The 15,603-nt window shown below is 35.3% G+C and overlaps 1 protein-coding gene across 1 annotated transcript in view; it reads right to left on the minus strand.

The window, feature by feature from the left end:
• Positions 1–11,752: 11,752 nt before the first annotated feature.
• Positions 11,753–15,603, minus strand: part of LOC141343208 (meprin A subunit beta-like) — a 10,902-nt gene continuing 7,051 nt past the window's right edge. The window contains exons 2-11 of the mRNA XM_073847809.1: positions 15,442–15,562; positions 14,907–15,082; positions 14,477–14,695; positions 14,182–14,337; positions 13,837–14,061; positions 13,299–13,745; positions 13,021–13,194; positions 12,805–12,913; positions 12,321–12,339; positions 11,753–11,842 (exon numbers count right to left, since the gene is read on the minus strand). Of these exons, the coding sequence (XP_073703910.1) occupies positions 11,753–11,842; positions 12,321–12,339; positions 12,805–12,913; positions 13,021–13,194; positions 13,299–13,745; positions 13,837–14,061; positions 14,182–14,337; positions 14,477–14,695; positions 14,907–15,082; positions 15,442–15,562 (1,736 nt within the window). The remainder of the gene's footprint in view (positions 11,843–12,320; positions 12,340–12,804; positions 12,914–13,020; positions 13,195–13,298; positions 13,746–13,836; positions 14,062–14,181; positions 14,338–14,476; positions 14,696–14,906; positions 15,083–15,441; positions 15,563–15,603) is intronic.

Below are 15,603 nucleotides of genomic sequence, written 5' to 3' on the forward strand. Positions count from 1 at the left end.
AGCCTTTCAACAGCCATATTTAGTTGTAACAGATGGCTCTGAAACATTTGAACTAAAAAATAGTGTCTGAAAGTAAGTTGTGGTCAGATGTGTATAAATGTAGATTTTTGTAAATCAAGTCTGAAATCAGTTTTGCGAATTACCTTTTTGCACAAACACTCCCTGTAATTGCATTGCCTGATAAGGCAGTGAGCAAATCAGCTGCTTTCGGATGCAATGGTTTGAACGCATTTTTTTTTTTTTTACTTTAGGCAAAATTACAAAACCTAAAAGGAAACAACACTGAGTCATCATGACGTTAGATACAAAAATATAAAAATGTTATGGCACTTTCAAATGCAACCCTGAGGCTCTTTACACAAGGTGCAAAATGCTGTAATTTACTATTTGCACCTTGTATTCCATTATAAAACAGAATAATATAATAACAACATATTTAGCGTATATGATTATATTTATTCAAATCATACTGCTGCCTTACTATTCCTAAAGCCCACCCATTCACCTAGCCCTAACCCTTACAGCCTGCAGATCAGTAAAGCTGTCCTCCAAAAAGGTACAGGCAATAGGAGCCATAGTTTTGTGAATTGTAAAAACGTCTGATCAGTGGTGCTTCCAGCTGTGTGTAGCCTACTGTGCATACCATGTGCTACTGATAGACCACTCTGTCACTGAAACATCTGAAGCAGTTTTGAAGTGAGTTAAAAAAAAAAACGGTTTCAAGATATTAAAGAACTGATAAAACAAATACTCAGTTACAAATATTACAAAGGCTACTTTATTAGTAAATAAAAAGCTACTTTATGAGAAAATTAAGCTACTGCTGTGTCAGTTGTTTTCTTTAACCCAGTCTCATAAAAATAAGTAGCCTACCTCTGGGTACTTTTTAGAAGCACCAGTTTTACACTGCGGTCATTTCAGAAAAACACGGTCAAGCCAGCCGCGATCGATTTTATCATGAGCGCATATTAGTCCGGTAGTTACAGGTGTTGTGCCCAATTCCGACCCCCTAGCTGCAGACTACCCCCTCTTCGCGTGCACGCGGACAGTACCGTTGTGCTTCCTGTAGATGGCAGTTAAAACATCATTCCATAGGTGTATCAGACCCATTTTAGTGACTTTTTAGGTATTTAGATAGAAGAAATGAGGGGGGTCAAATCCAGGCAGGTGGGTTAAAATGGGCCTGCCAAAATAACACCCCCCTAAACACTCAATCTGTCACGATGCAGGCAGGAACACACGAACAACGACGTAAATAAAAGACGTATATTTAATAAATCCAACGGAATACAGGCAGACACAGGAACACCAGGGGAAAACATCCATATAACATTAAAGACCGACAAGAATACAGGGGAAAACACACACCTTAAATACACAGACTGATTACAAAATCCAGGTGACAACAATGAGGGAGAAACCAAAATACTCAGAACTGCGGGGGAAAATGGGAGAAACCAACATGAAAGTCCGGGGGTGTGACACAATCTGCTTTTGTAGATAGAATTAAATGTGTAAATTCACATACAGTTTTGCCATTATAGGTGTATCAGACCCATTTTAGTGACTTTTTAGGTATTTAGACAGAAGAAATGAGGGGGGCAGGTGGGTCAAAATGGGCCTGCCAAAATAATACCCCCCTAAACACTCAATCTGCTTTTGTAGACAGAATTAAGTGTGTGATTTTACATACAGTACTGCTATTATAGGTGTATTAGACCCATTTTAGTGGCTTTTTAGGTATTTAGACAAAAGAAATGAGGGGGGGTCAAATCCAGGCAGGTGGGTTAAAATGGGCCTGGCAAAATAATACCCCCCTAAACACCCAATCTGCTTTTGCAGATAGAATTAAATGTGTCATTTTACATACAGTACTGTTATAGGTTATTTTATATGGCACATTTTAGGAATGATTAGGTGGTAATTCCAGGCATGTTGGTGAAAATGGCCCTTTCTAAATAAAAATCCTAATGTAACACTATTTTTGTTATTATTTTAGTGTAAAATTGTATTGTAATATCATATATGTTTCAGTGGAGTTTGGAACATGATATTATATTACGTTTCATATTGAATACAGTGGGCTAATGTGTATTTTTGTTTTTTCATTATTACAATATAGTCTGTATTAATAAATTACACTTCTTCTGTAAAGCATAACACCTTAGAGTAAAATTCGACCAGCACATGGTGATTTTGTCTAAGGAGACAAAAAAAAAAATCTATTAAAATAGATACCGTGTGCATTCTCAAGTCTCGTTTTACGATTAATGTTGACAAGCAATGAATCACGTTTCTGAGTTTACACTGCCACCTGCAGGAAAAAATAGATCAATGAAGCATTTGTTTTAACTACCATCTACTACAGGAAGCACAACGGTACTGTCCGCGTGCACGCGAAGAGGGGGTAGTCTGCAGCTAGGGGGTCGGAATTGGGCACAACACCTGTTCAACACAGAATTTCATTTAGACGCCCAGAACTGAGAGATAATACAACAAAACTGGCCGAAATATTTGCGCGCTATCACGGGGAGTTTGTGAGTTACTGTTGTTTAATACATGACTATAGCCTACCACTGAAATTACCTGAGCAGTTCAATAAATGTTCTAAAAATTCCCACATATTCAATAACATTCAAGCATTCCTTGCCTAGACGGGGCAACAACATAATATAAGCGTCTAAAATGCATGCCATGTAGGATATATAGTTCGGTTGAAAGCTTACCTCTTTTGGCTTGCTGTCAGTGTTGGATAAAAACTGAAAGTAAGAGCTTGTGCCATGAAAGTTGAGTTCGTTACTATGGCAAAATTCGGAAGCGTTCCCCTTCTATAATGTGTAAACGTCCAACAATATTCAGTGATGCAAACTATTCAACTTTTTTTGGTCAAATTTCGCCGTTTTGAATGGAAAGCATGTCTGTCATTTACATGATTCATGTAATTCAAAATTGATTATGACGACGATAGCATTTCTCTGTTTTGCGTTTTCAACAATTCAACTGAAATTAAATAGGTGCATATTTTAAAATAAAATATTATTTGCAGATTAAATTGGTTACTTTACAGAAATTCTTATTCTTGTTTCTTACAGTTTTTCTTCTTTTAATTTATGCCCCTAGATAAATCAATTTAAATCCGTTATTTGTTTAGTTTCTTTAACTAAATACCACTACCATAGTGGTCTGGGTAGGGTTGCACCAGCCATTCGTAAGTTCTTACTTAAATTGGAACGTAAAGTCCACACTAGAGGCTATTAACTACTAGCTAGTTTGTAACTAAACAGTGTTGGGAAGGTTACTTTGGAAATGTAATAGGTTACAGATTACAAGTTACTTGATTTAGAATGTAATAAGTAGTGTAACTTTTCGATTACTTTATAAAAGTAATGCAACTTATTACTTTTCGATTACTTTTCTAAATTTCAAATATTTTCAAATGTTATTCATTTTGAAACATTTAAACTAGGCAGAGTTAATCTTACAGTAGCACTCAACATTGATTATTGTCAGACTTTCAAAATCCTTCATCACTTGAATTAAGTAAGGGATAATATACATTTTTATTTTGCAGTAACAACTGGCTACATTATCAACAGCATTATCCCACTTATTACACAGCTGCTTTATAGATTATGTAGATGTTTAGGTCAAAATTATTAGACACAAAATATTGATCTGAGTAGAAATATTTAAACGCAAAGCTTCCATGAAGAAATCAGTTGCTAGCAAACGGCAAGTTCAATAGACATTTTAGGTATACAGTGCAGTCTTACCTGCGTTTGTATGAAATAAATTGACAGAATTAAGAAATTGTCCACATAATATTGAATTAAGCTTTAACAATTTATTAGCTAACCAAGCACAAAGTTTCCACCAAGAAAAATTATCAAGCATATAGCACTGACTTAAGTTGCCCTGAATGTCATGACTGACCAATCAGAATCAAGCATTCCACAGTACCGTGTAATAATTTAATTTAAAGCACAGCCACCACAATTTCAGACTTTTTTTTTTTTTTTTTTTTTTTTACTTTTTTGGGGGGTCTTTTAATGCCTTTTATTGTGATAGTACAGTAGAGAGATGACAGGAAAGAGCTGGGAGGAGAGAGGGGACCGGGATCGGCAAAGCACCTCGAGACGGGAATCAAACTAGGGTCACCATGAACGCAGTTGCTCTATATGATAAGATAAGATCATAACATAAATAACATCATAAGAAATTGTTTAATAGCTGTGATACTGGGTTTGAAATTAAATGTTTGCATAGTTATGACAGGAAACATGAGCATCTAACAATGCCTCGGAAAAAACTATCTTAAAAAATAAAGTTTATTTATAAACCCAAATAGGAAATAAAACAGTTATCCAATAAGCATGTGTCCTATTTTGGGTTCTAAACTCCTGAAACATTGGTATCTCATTTTAGAGCAGACAATGCAATTTATTGAAGAAGTCAATTAAATCTGTAAGTGGGGGTGAGTGTGTGAAAAAATTCTGATGTAATCCCCTTTGTAATCTCTGGCATTTTTCAGAAGTAACTGTAATTTAATTACAATTTTTTTCTTAGTAACTGTAACTAATTACAGTTACATTTATTTTGTAATTAAATTATGTAATTCCGTTACATGTAACTAGTTACTCCCCAACACTGTAACTAAATCTATACATTATTTGGTTGCACCAGTTGTTCATAAGGCAGGACTTAGCTAGTAGTTCGTAAGCTCTCCGTAAAGTAATGCGTAGTCGCATAATATGACGCTTACACTAAATCATCCAGTAGAAACCTTCAAAATACACGAGCAGAACTATGATTTGTAATTTATCCTTCATTCTAACTTCTTTCGCCTCTCATATCTTCTTCTTCTTATTCCTCTTCGCTCCGGGCGGAGCATAGGGCTTCTACGGTCTGCCTCCAAACAACGCGGTCTTTGCTTTTCCTCTTGGCTTCTTTCCAGGTGATGTTGATTTTCTGGAGTTCGTCTCTGGTGGTTCTTCGCCATGAGTCTTTGGGCCTTCCTCTGCGTCTCGCACCTTGGGGGTTCCATTCAAGTGCGTGTCTTGTGGTGTTTGACTCTGGCTTTCTCAGTGTGTGTCCAATCTATTTCCATTTTCTTCTTTTGACGGTTGTTTCCAGTTCTTCCTGTTCTGTTCTTCTCCACAGCTCCTCATTAGTAATGGTCTTTGGCCACCAGATGCCACATGTCTTAGCTTTTTGTTGATGAATGGTTGTAGTTTGGCCAAAACACCCTTGTTTATTTTCCATGTTTCGCATCCATACAGAAGGATGGTTTTGACACTGGAATTAAAAATCCTTAGCTTTGTTTTCAAGGAAATGGCTCTAGATCTCCAGACTTTATTTAGGGTGGAAAACATTTGTTGTGCATTTCTCTTCCGGGCCTTTACATCATCTTCTGTTCCTCCAGAATTTGAAACTATGCTACCAAGGTAACGGAACTGATCTACTTTCTCGATGGTCTCTTGTCCACATTTGATCACATCGGTATTTGCAGGCGTCTTAACTCTCATTTCCTTGGTTTTGTCCACATTTATTTTAAGACCCACTCTCTCTGCATTTCTCTTCAAGATGTTTACTTTCTGTCTCATATTTGCTACTTTGTGGCTTAGCAAGCACAGGTCATCTGCAAATTCTATGTCCTCTAACTGTCTGGTTAGTGTCCACTGGATTCCTGTCTTCTCGCTTCCATAAGACTCGCGTGTGACCCAGTCCAACAGGACGAGAAACAGCAGAGGGCTTAGCAGGCAGCCTTGTTTTACTCCTGTCTTAACCTCAAATCCTAGTGTTGTTGTTCCATCATGTATGACGCTGGCTTCAAAACCATTATACATCACTTTAATCATCCTGACCATTTTGTCTGGCACTCCATAATGTCTCAGGAGGCTGGTCCACTGAGTCAAAGGCTTTTTCGAAGTCCACAAAGGTCATGTAAAGTCCGGAATTCCACTCAAGGGATTGTTCTATTATTATTCTCAATGTTGCTATTTGGTCGCAACATGATCTTTCGGCTCGAAAGCCTGCTTGCTCGTCCCTTAGCTTTATGGTCTATTGTTTGTTTCATCCTCTCTAGGATTACTCGTGTCATGATTTTGCTTGCAATCACCAGTAGCATGATTCCTCTCCAGTTCTTGCAGTGGCTGAGATCTCCCTTTTTTCCCCTCTCATATACTAATGATAAAAACAAGTTTCCATTAAAAACGAAACAATAATAACATTAGTTTATATGTAAGCTTTTTTTGTCCAGCGTCACATTTGTAAATAACATTCAGAGACTAATTCAAATAAATAAGGATCAATAAAAAAAAAAAAAAAAAAAAAAGAAATGCCATTTATTTATTATTTTATCTGACATGCGCAACACAAAGTGCATAGAGTCGCACTGTAGATGGGGTGTTAAAGACGCGCTAAAAAGAAACGAGTACGTTTATTCACATATTGTTCACTCTCTTAATATGTATGTGAGTGTAAATGTCAGCAGCATCATATATGTCTAAATGATTGAAGGTTGTCGGTTAAAAAAAGAGCATATTGATGCAGTTCACTCAGTCTGCTATTTTATTCCAACCGTTATTCCTGACCAGACGCTTACGTAAATATTTAGTTTATACGTAGAGTTACGTTGAAACTTAGTTTAATGGTGCAACGCAAAAATATTTAGTAGTGCGTAAGTTGTATAACTTAGAGTCCATTTACGTCACAACTAGGCTAAGTTGTAACTTACGCACAGCTGGTGCAACCGGCCCCAGGTCTTTATATTTTCCTCAAAACAATGGGTCCCTCCAGTGTTCTAGACATGATTACGGCCTTTTTTGGTATAAAAAAAGTTAGTTGAAAGAATCACCAGTTATCCAGAGAAGGAGAATAAAAGCCCCCCCCCCCCCCCACGCCATTTTTTTTTACTATTCACTAAAGAAAAAAAAAAGTTTATTTTGTTGTGAAAGTGCATAATATTCTACACTGTCCATAAAATCAGTTTTCATTTCCATTTTATTTTTCAGTGCGCATTTAATAGTTTATAGATAGGCCTATAAGTCAACAGTATGCTAGAAAAAAGATAAATCAGGACAGTTTAGTCAAAAAATAATGTTCTTTGTCATTTACTCGCTGTCATTTTGTATGACTTATAGAACACAAATTGACAAATGTTTCAACTGTTTTTTTTTTTTCATACAATGAAAGACAATAGCACCATTGGACTTTTTTACTTTCAAAACACACTGAGCAAAGACAGTGAAACATGATGGAAGCAACGATGATTTTAATTTGGGGTGGACTACCCAACTCTTGAAGCCAGGAATTTGCTTATAAAAACATCTTTTACAGGAATTTTTTTACAGACACAAGATATCCTGCTGGAAAATCAGTTGAAGAATTATTTAACCTGCTTAGCTGATTTAAAAAGGAATCTGCTGAAAAAATACAGTTTTAGTCTTTCACTTAGAAGAAAGCTGTAGTTGTTTTCTCTAAGCTTCACAATATTTGTGTGAGTGACTTATTTGCTCAGATTGGCTTCATGTTTGGTTACAGGCCATCCGTGGGGTCCAATAAGGACTATGGTAATGACACACACAGGGTCTCACCTGATCCTCCAGCGCACTGCGGCAGCACCTGCTGTGGTTACCTGAGCCAGGTGGCACATGGCTGTTAAACTCAGTGGAATACAGGTAAAACCATGTGACAACACATGTGCTAATCTGTACAATCTTGTTATGTGGAAGTCCTGGATTGTTTTATTTATTTTAAGTATCACACAACAATATCAATATCTTTGGCCAGTGTTTTTTTGTGGATATTTCGCTGTTGTAGGCTCTAAGGCTTTTTAAAATAACTGAAATAAATTGGCAAAATGATACGAAGTTGTGATGTTTCACAGCCAAGTAGTTATTAAAAAATATTAGCACCCTTCAGTTGATCAGAATCAGGCAATCTAGACTGCAGTGTTATACAGTGGACTACTTAGAACATAATACTAGTTCATTTAAAGAATGCAGTACAAACAATGTGCATATCTTGACTGCATGTAACATTAGAAACTGCTTTGTTAGAAGTACTGAATATTGATTTCTGTGAGCATGGTAGGAGGAGAAGTATTATATTGTCTGAAGGAAGCAGACAGAAACGATCTGTATACAAGCAGTTAAGAAAACCTTTGATGTTTACATAAATCTTAAGTAATATACATTGCCATTCAAAAGTTTGGAATCAGTAAGATTTTTGCTCATCAAGGCTGCATTTATTTGATCAGAGATACAGAAAAAAAAACTGTATTATTGTGAAATATTTTTTCAATGTAAAATAAATTTTAAAATGTAATGTATTCCTTTGATGCAAAGCTGAATTTTCAGCATCATTGGACCACAAAACCAGTCATAAGTAGCATGAGTATATTTGTAGCAATAGCCAACAATATAATGTATGGGTCGAAATTATTGATTTTTTTTTTAATGCCAAAAATCAATTGGGTTATTAAGTGATGATTTATTAACAAATTTTGGGAGGAGCACGCACAGATAATTAACATGGCCAGTGCGTCATCAATAATCACTCCCTATCCAATCGGTGTAAGAAGGAATCCTCATAAATAACCAAAGCAGTATACCTTTCTTATCTCATGTTTTTTTTCAGCATTCCTCCACCACCCCGTCTCCTCTCTCCTTCGGTGGAGCGCTTGGGTTCGGGCCGATTGCCGAGCCCGGACCCTCTCCCCAGGCAGGGGGAGTGCCCCGGGCTCGGGAACGAATTTCAAGCTCTCCTGGACAGCACGCCAAATATGTTTATCCTTTTACACCCAGCAAATAGTAAAGACAGAATCTTCATTTCTGGGTGAACTATCCCTTTAAAGGCGTAGAATCCACAACTCAGTACTCACTACTTAATATTCATGAGTACTTTTGAATTAGCTATTTTTACCTCTTACTCAAGTAGTTTTTGGGACGGACAAGTACTTTTTTTTACTCTACTTTAAACTATATTTTTGGAATATAATGGTACTTTTACATGAGTTGATATATTTTAGTACACTAGATATGTCATGTCTTCATTGATTGTTTCAAAATGTGTCTGAATTGTGTTTTGTGGCATTAAACCAATCACAGCTTGACAGAAATCTTAAGCCACAGTTAATGTAAATGTTTTACTTTCATCTCCTCAAATGGTGCTTGTCATTATACAGATGATCAAAACAATTTCCTCACTTCTTTTAGACATCTAAAATAAATGTCTTTTTGTTTATAGTGGAAGCTCCATCATTTGCCACTAGATGCCACCAAAATCTTGCATTTGCAGGCCAAACATGAGTGCATAATCTCCTTTAATAATCATTTTAACATTTCAAGGTTACATTAGTATTTTTAAACAAATAGCATTTATGCAGTGTTTTATCATATTGAAAAAAAAAAACTCTGTTAACCTCTGTTAAGAATGTAAATCATACATTATGAATGAGCTTGACAATAAATTGGTAAGCACTACGATTAAAAATATGATTGAAAATATTCTGATGATTAACTCAATACCAAAAGAAAGCAAACCACCAAGATGATCAGAGAGGAAGCTGTCTTGGCACTGGAATTGCAAAATATGTCCACACATTCACTAAAAGAAAAGAAGTACAAATGTGACGATAAACATTATTACTGCAATAGGGGAAACAAATCTGATATTTTGATGATGTCCATCTATAATGTGCATGCAGTAAATCGCTTTACAAACAAATCAGTGACTCAAAAACATAAACTGCAACTGATTGACAAACAAATGACTGTTTTGAGGCAGTTCTGTTAATGAATCATTCAAAAAGACAAGTTACTGTTTTGCCAAGACACAAGCCCTTGGTTAATTCAGCCAATAAATCTATCAGAGACAGACTTGTACACGTTTGCGGATATCCTCAATTCCATTTAATAAATAAAGCAAATATGGATTGTAACCGAAAGAACATCCATATGAATCATTATCAAATCAAACTTATGTGTGTGTGACTCTGGACAAGTAGCACGGGTATATTTGTAGCAATAGCCAAAAATACATTGTATGTAAAATTATAGATTTTTCTTTTATGGCAAAAATCATTAGTATATTAAGTAAAGATCATGTTCCATTAAGATATTTTGTAAATTTACCATAAATATATAAAAACTTAATTTTTGATTAGTAATATGCATGCCCAAAAACTTCATTTGGACAACTTTAAAGGTGATTATTCATAAATAATCGAAATTATTCATACCCCTTCATTTTTTTTTTCACATTTTGTTATGTTGCTGCCTTATGTTGAACTACTTTAAATTACTTTTCCCCACATCAATCTACACTCCCTACTCCATAATGGCAAAGCAAAAAATAGGTTTTTAACATTTGTGCAAATTTATTAAAAATAAAAAATTGAAAAGATCCTGTTGCATAAGTATTCATACCCTTTTCTGGGACACTCTAAATTTAGCTCAGGAGCATTCATATTGCTTCTAGATGTTACTACACTTCGAGTGGAGGTAAACTGTGGCAAATTCATTTGAATGAGTATGATTTAGAAAGGCACACACCTCTCAGAAAAGGTCTAACAGCTGAAAATGCATATCAGAGCAAAAACCAAGTCCTGAGGTCAAGATAACTGCCTGTAGAGCTTAGTCACAGACTTGCGTTAAGGCAATGATCTAGGGAAGAGTTTGGAAAAAAATCTGCTGCATTGAAGGTTCACAGAAGCATGTAGCCTCCATTATCGATAATTGAAAGACGATTGGAACAACTAGGACTCTAGAAAATGTCTGCCAGCCCCCATCCAAGCTTGAGAGGTGAAAAGGTGAGGCAAAGAATGGCAGATATTTGCCAAATGCAGATGTGCAAAGCTTGTCACATCATACCCAAAAAGACTTGAGGCTGTAAAGGTGCTTCAACTAACTGAGTTAAGTGTATGAATACTTATGCAATGTACTTATTTCAGTGTTGTTGTTTTTTTAATAAATTTGTAAAATTTGCAAATCTGGTTTTTGCTTTGTCGTTATTATGGTGTATGGAGTTTAAATTGATGTGGGGAAAAACTAATTTAAAGCAGTTTAACTTAATGCTGCAACAAAACAAAATGTGACAAAAATGAAGGGGTATGAATACTTTTGCAAGGCACTGTATTTGTAGCAAAAGCCAAAAAACATTGTATGGGTCAAAATTATTGATTTTTCTTTTATATTCTCTATATTTTCTTTTTTATTATTTTCTTAGCTTTCTTTTCTTTAGTTTTCATAAAGATCATGTTCCATTAAGATATTTTGTAAATTGCCTACCGAAAATATATACAAATTTTTTGATTAGTAACATGCATTGCAAAGAACTTCATTGACTGACAACTGACAACTTTAAAGGCAAATTTCTCAATATTTTGATTTTTTTTGCACCCTCAGATTCCAGATTTTCAGAGAGTTGTATCTTCTGAACCTATAACTATGAGACTATGTCTTACCCCTTAGTGGTTCCCTGTGTTGTTGTTTTAGTTGTAGAGGTCATATGAGGTGTAGGAAGAACACTAGTAAAAAAGAAAAGAAAAAAAAAATGAATGAAATTATTTGAATAATTTTATACCTGAATGTGTTTTGTTAAATGTACTCTAGTGTGTGTTGTGTATAACAGCACACTTTACCCATTACTATATTCACAATATATTATTAAAAACCTTTTACAATTGTTTGGTCACATATCGCAGTGATACAGTAAAGAAGATAAAATGGGACTATGAGACTCTTACCCCTTAGTGGTTCCTGGTGTAGTTGTATTTCTTGTTGTTGTTACTGCTGTTGTTTTTGTAGTTGTAGAGGTCATCTGAGGTGTAGAAGAAACTCTAGTAAACAAAACAAAACAAAAAATAAATAAAAAATAAAACTATAAAATAAAATTAAATAAAAACTGTGAGATTTATATCATTAGATGCAAAAATGTTGTTGCATGTCACTGTTCTGTTATGTCAATGGCTACGTGTTCCAGCAGAAGGATGCCACTTTGAAATAATAAAATTATTTATAAATAATGTTTTAGTGAAATGTGTTCTTCATGTTTTTAATAAAAATTTTTACTTTAAGGTATAAGTGCTGTAATGCAAATATACTCTAGTGTGTGTTATGTCTAATTTTTGATTAGTAATATGCATCGCAAAGAACTTCATTCTGACAACTTTAAAGGTGATTTTCTCAATATTTAGATTTTTTTGCACCCTCAGATTCCAGATTTTCAAATAGTCGTATCTTCTGAACCTAAAACTATTAGACTATGTCTTACCCTTTAGTGGTTCCTCCTGTTGTTGTATTAGTTGTAGAAGTCACCTGAGGTGTAGGAAGAATACTGGTAAAAACAAACAAACAAAAAAACAAACAAACAAATACTGTGAGATTTATATCATCAGATGCATCAAGGACATCTGTTATATCAAGGACTGTGTGTTCCAGCAGAGGGATGCCACTTTAAAATAATACAATTATTTAAAATAATATTTGAGTAAAATGTGTCCTTCATGTTTTTAATATGAAATTACTATTTAAAATACATATAAATTACTATTTAGAATATATAAATATACTCTAGTGTGTGTTGTGTCTAACAGTGCACTTTACCTATATCCAAAATATATTATTAACAACATTTCACAATTGATTGGTCACGGTTGTAGATTTTTATGACACATCACGTGCAAAACTCTCTTGCAAAAATTTCCCTGAACCCCTCTTGAGCACCATTTTTTCAAATTTTTAATGTAGTAATATATTCAATTTTGAATTAGGGTACAAGAGAGGTTAAAAGGATATTTACCTTGGAGCACATGGTCCCTGTTGGACACTTGCTTCAGAAGTAACATTAAAGTTCTTCACTGTCACTTTAGGGCACTGTAGAGAGTGATTCTGAAGAAGTCCTGAAATATCTGGATTGGTAAACAACATTTATATAAATGTTCAGAAATTGGGACACAACTGAAATCTATTATTGCTGCCTTGTCATTATCTTGTTCGGTTACTTCCCAAAACCTACCTTGCATGGTAAAGAGAATTATGATGTCGCCACCCTTGATAAACTCTCTTCTGGTAAGATCATCTTTCATTGTGGCATATTGATAACCCCAAAAAACACCCACATATACAGTCTCATCGCCAATGACGACGTGAGTTCCATTATTACGAGAATCTTCCCAGTAATTACCGCCATCTGTTACAACAAAATATATCTTTTATGCCCTTCAAAGCTACATAATTACCTTGATCTTGAGTTAAATAATATTGTGTGAGAAAAAAAAAAAAACTGATTCTCACCGGAAGAAACCAAAGTAGGGTCAGTTGTGAAGCTTTGCTCAGAGGACATGCGCTTCTGTATGTGTGGATTCTGGTCAAGTACCTGGAAGGTTATTTGTCTCCAAGGACAAGGCCACTGCAGCTGGTCATCATATGCACCAGATACCAGACGAACATATATTGAAAGGTAATTCTGATACACACCTAGGCGAGCCTGAAAGCGATAGCCCTCACTGGAGTAATACAACGGACTGTACATCCGAGTGTTAGACACACTGTTGTTCAAAACCTTCTCGAAGTCTCTTATCTGCCATGTGTGAGGACACTCAGTCTCTGAAATATTGATATCATCCAGTGAAAATCCTCCACTGGAGTTTCCAGCTCCTTTACGGGCTTCAAATACAACTTGGAAGGTTTTATTTGCATTCAGTGGCACATGATGCAGCTTCCAGTAATTACCAGGGGGTCCTGCAAGAAAATAAACTCTAACTTAAGAAAGGCAAGGAACATTTTGATATACAGGCCTATATGTTTTATAAGTATTTGAACAAAAACAGACCTGTGATTTGATCCATAAGTCTGAGAGTTCCTCTGTTGTCTGCTTCATTCTGGTACTCTCGGATCCAGATGTTGAGCTGGTCAGACTCATGACCACTGTGATAGTAGTAGAACTGCAGACACTGGACTTTGCAGTCTCTTTTAGGGGTCATTGTCTTGCTCTCTATTCTAGCTACATCCCCCTTGTTTCTCCCCTCAGTGCTGAAGTGCATGAAGAAAGACATCCCTGCAGACATTAAAACAATAAGAATATAGTTTATCTTACACGCTTTCTGTAAAAAAAAAAAAAGCACACACTGCCAAAACAGACATGTTTTATTTACAGACTGACTGTAACAGATCTCACCATTTTGTTCTTTGCCCAAGTATGTGTGGTCGGTCACATTGATGCCACTCACTGACTTCACTCTCTGCCAGCCAAAAGCAGCAGCAGAACAGACGCTCATTTGACACAGAGACTCATCATCAAAACTACAGTGATCAAGAAAAGAGATGGACGAATCTGTAATGCAAACAAACATGTTTAAGGCAAAAAAACAATTCATTACAACTTCTATTTATAACATGTTTTTTTTTTTGGAAAATATGGTTGTGATAAGTGTTATTATATCTTTTACATATGCCACAAATGAAATACTCACTGCATTTATAGAGTTTGTTGAGCTCAATCGCATCATATTCACTCATGTCCAGGCGTTGACCAATTACATCTTGGAACTCAGGACGTTTAGTAATGATTGTAGATCCATTACCGTTGCTGAAGGCATTTTTATCATAATGCATCAGAGAGTAGTAGTCATATGGAGTATCTTGAGTGGTGGACATGTTCTTACTGTATTTATTGAAATTGGGCTTAAGACCTGAAATTAAAGACTAATGGAATTATTGATGTAGTTGTTTATAAGAAATGGCTTAATAATTAATTTAACTACTTAAATAATGGACTGGACACTGCAATCAGTATGTGTGTATAAATCAAGTAATCAAAGGACTGTTTTACTTTTTCCCCTTAAAGTCAATTGAAGTTTAAAAACAAAATAATAATACTAGTTAAAAAATATACAGGGCAACCTGTAATGATGTTTTCAAAGTTAATGGTCACATAATCATCTCTGTCATATCTTGACTGCTCATGCCAAAATCCCAGTGCATGGAGAAACTCGTGCTCAACAATCCCTTTTATTCCACAGCCATTTCCAATGGAAAGAGTCTGAGCTCCAGATGTACAACCGACATATGACCAACACCTGAAAAACAAGAGAGACAGCACATTCATATAACAAATACACTAGATTTCAAATGACATTTTCACAAAAAAGAAACTGAAAACTTTAAAATAACACAAATGGAAGAAATATGTGCCAGTAGTGACCAAACAACATGGTGATGTCTTATTTTCTTTTATATTTTATTGTCTGTCTATAAAATCAATATGTGTCCATATATTATATTTTGCAAAAGCCATTACAAGCAAAGTCAAATGTGCCCAGTCTTTTGACTCGGAGTTTATTCATTCATACATTCAGTATAGTATAGTGTAGGCTACATACTGTATATTACTATGTATTGCTAATATTGTTTATTACTAACTGGAACCGTACTGTACCCGTCACAACTCTCCACAGAGATGTAAGAAATGTCTTCTGCTGTTCTGGGCTTAAAGTCAATACATGATTTCAGTCTGAACTGCTCAAACGCTCTCAAGATGACTCCTTTGTAGTTCAAGTCTATAACAACAATCAAAAACAATAATAAAAAACAATATATA

The sequence above is a fragment of the Garra rufa genome, chromosome 9, assembly GCF_049309525.1.
Source record: "Garra rufa chromosome 9, GarRuf1.0, whole genome shotgun sequence".
Lineage (NCBI taxonomy): Eukaryota > Metazoa > Chordata > Actinopteri > Cypriniformes > Cyprinidae > Garra > Garra rufa.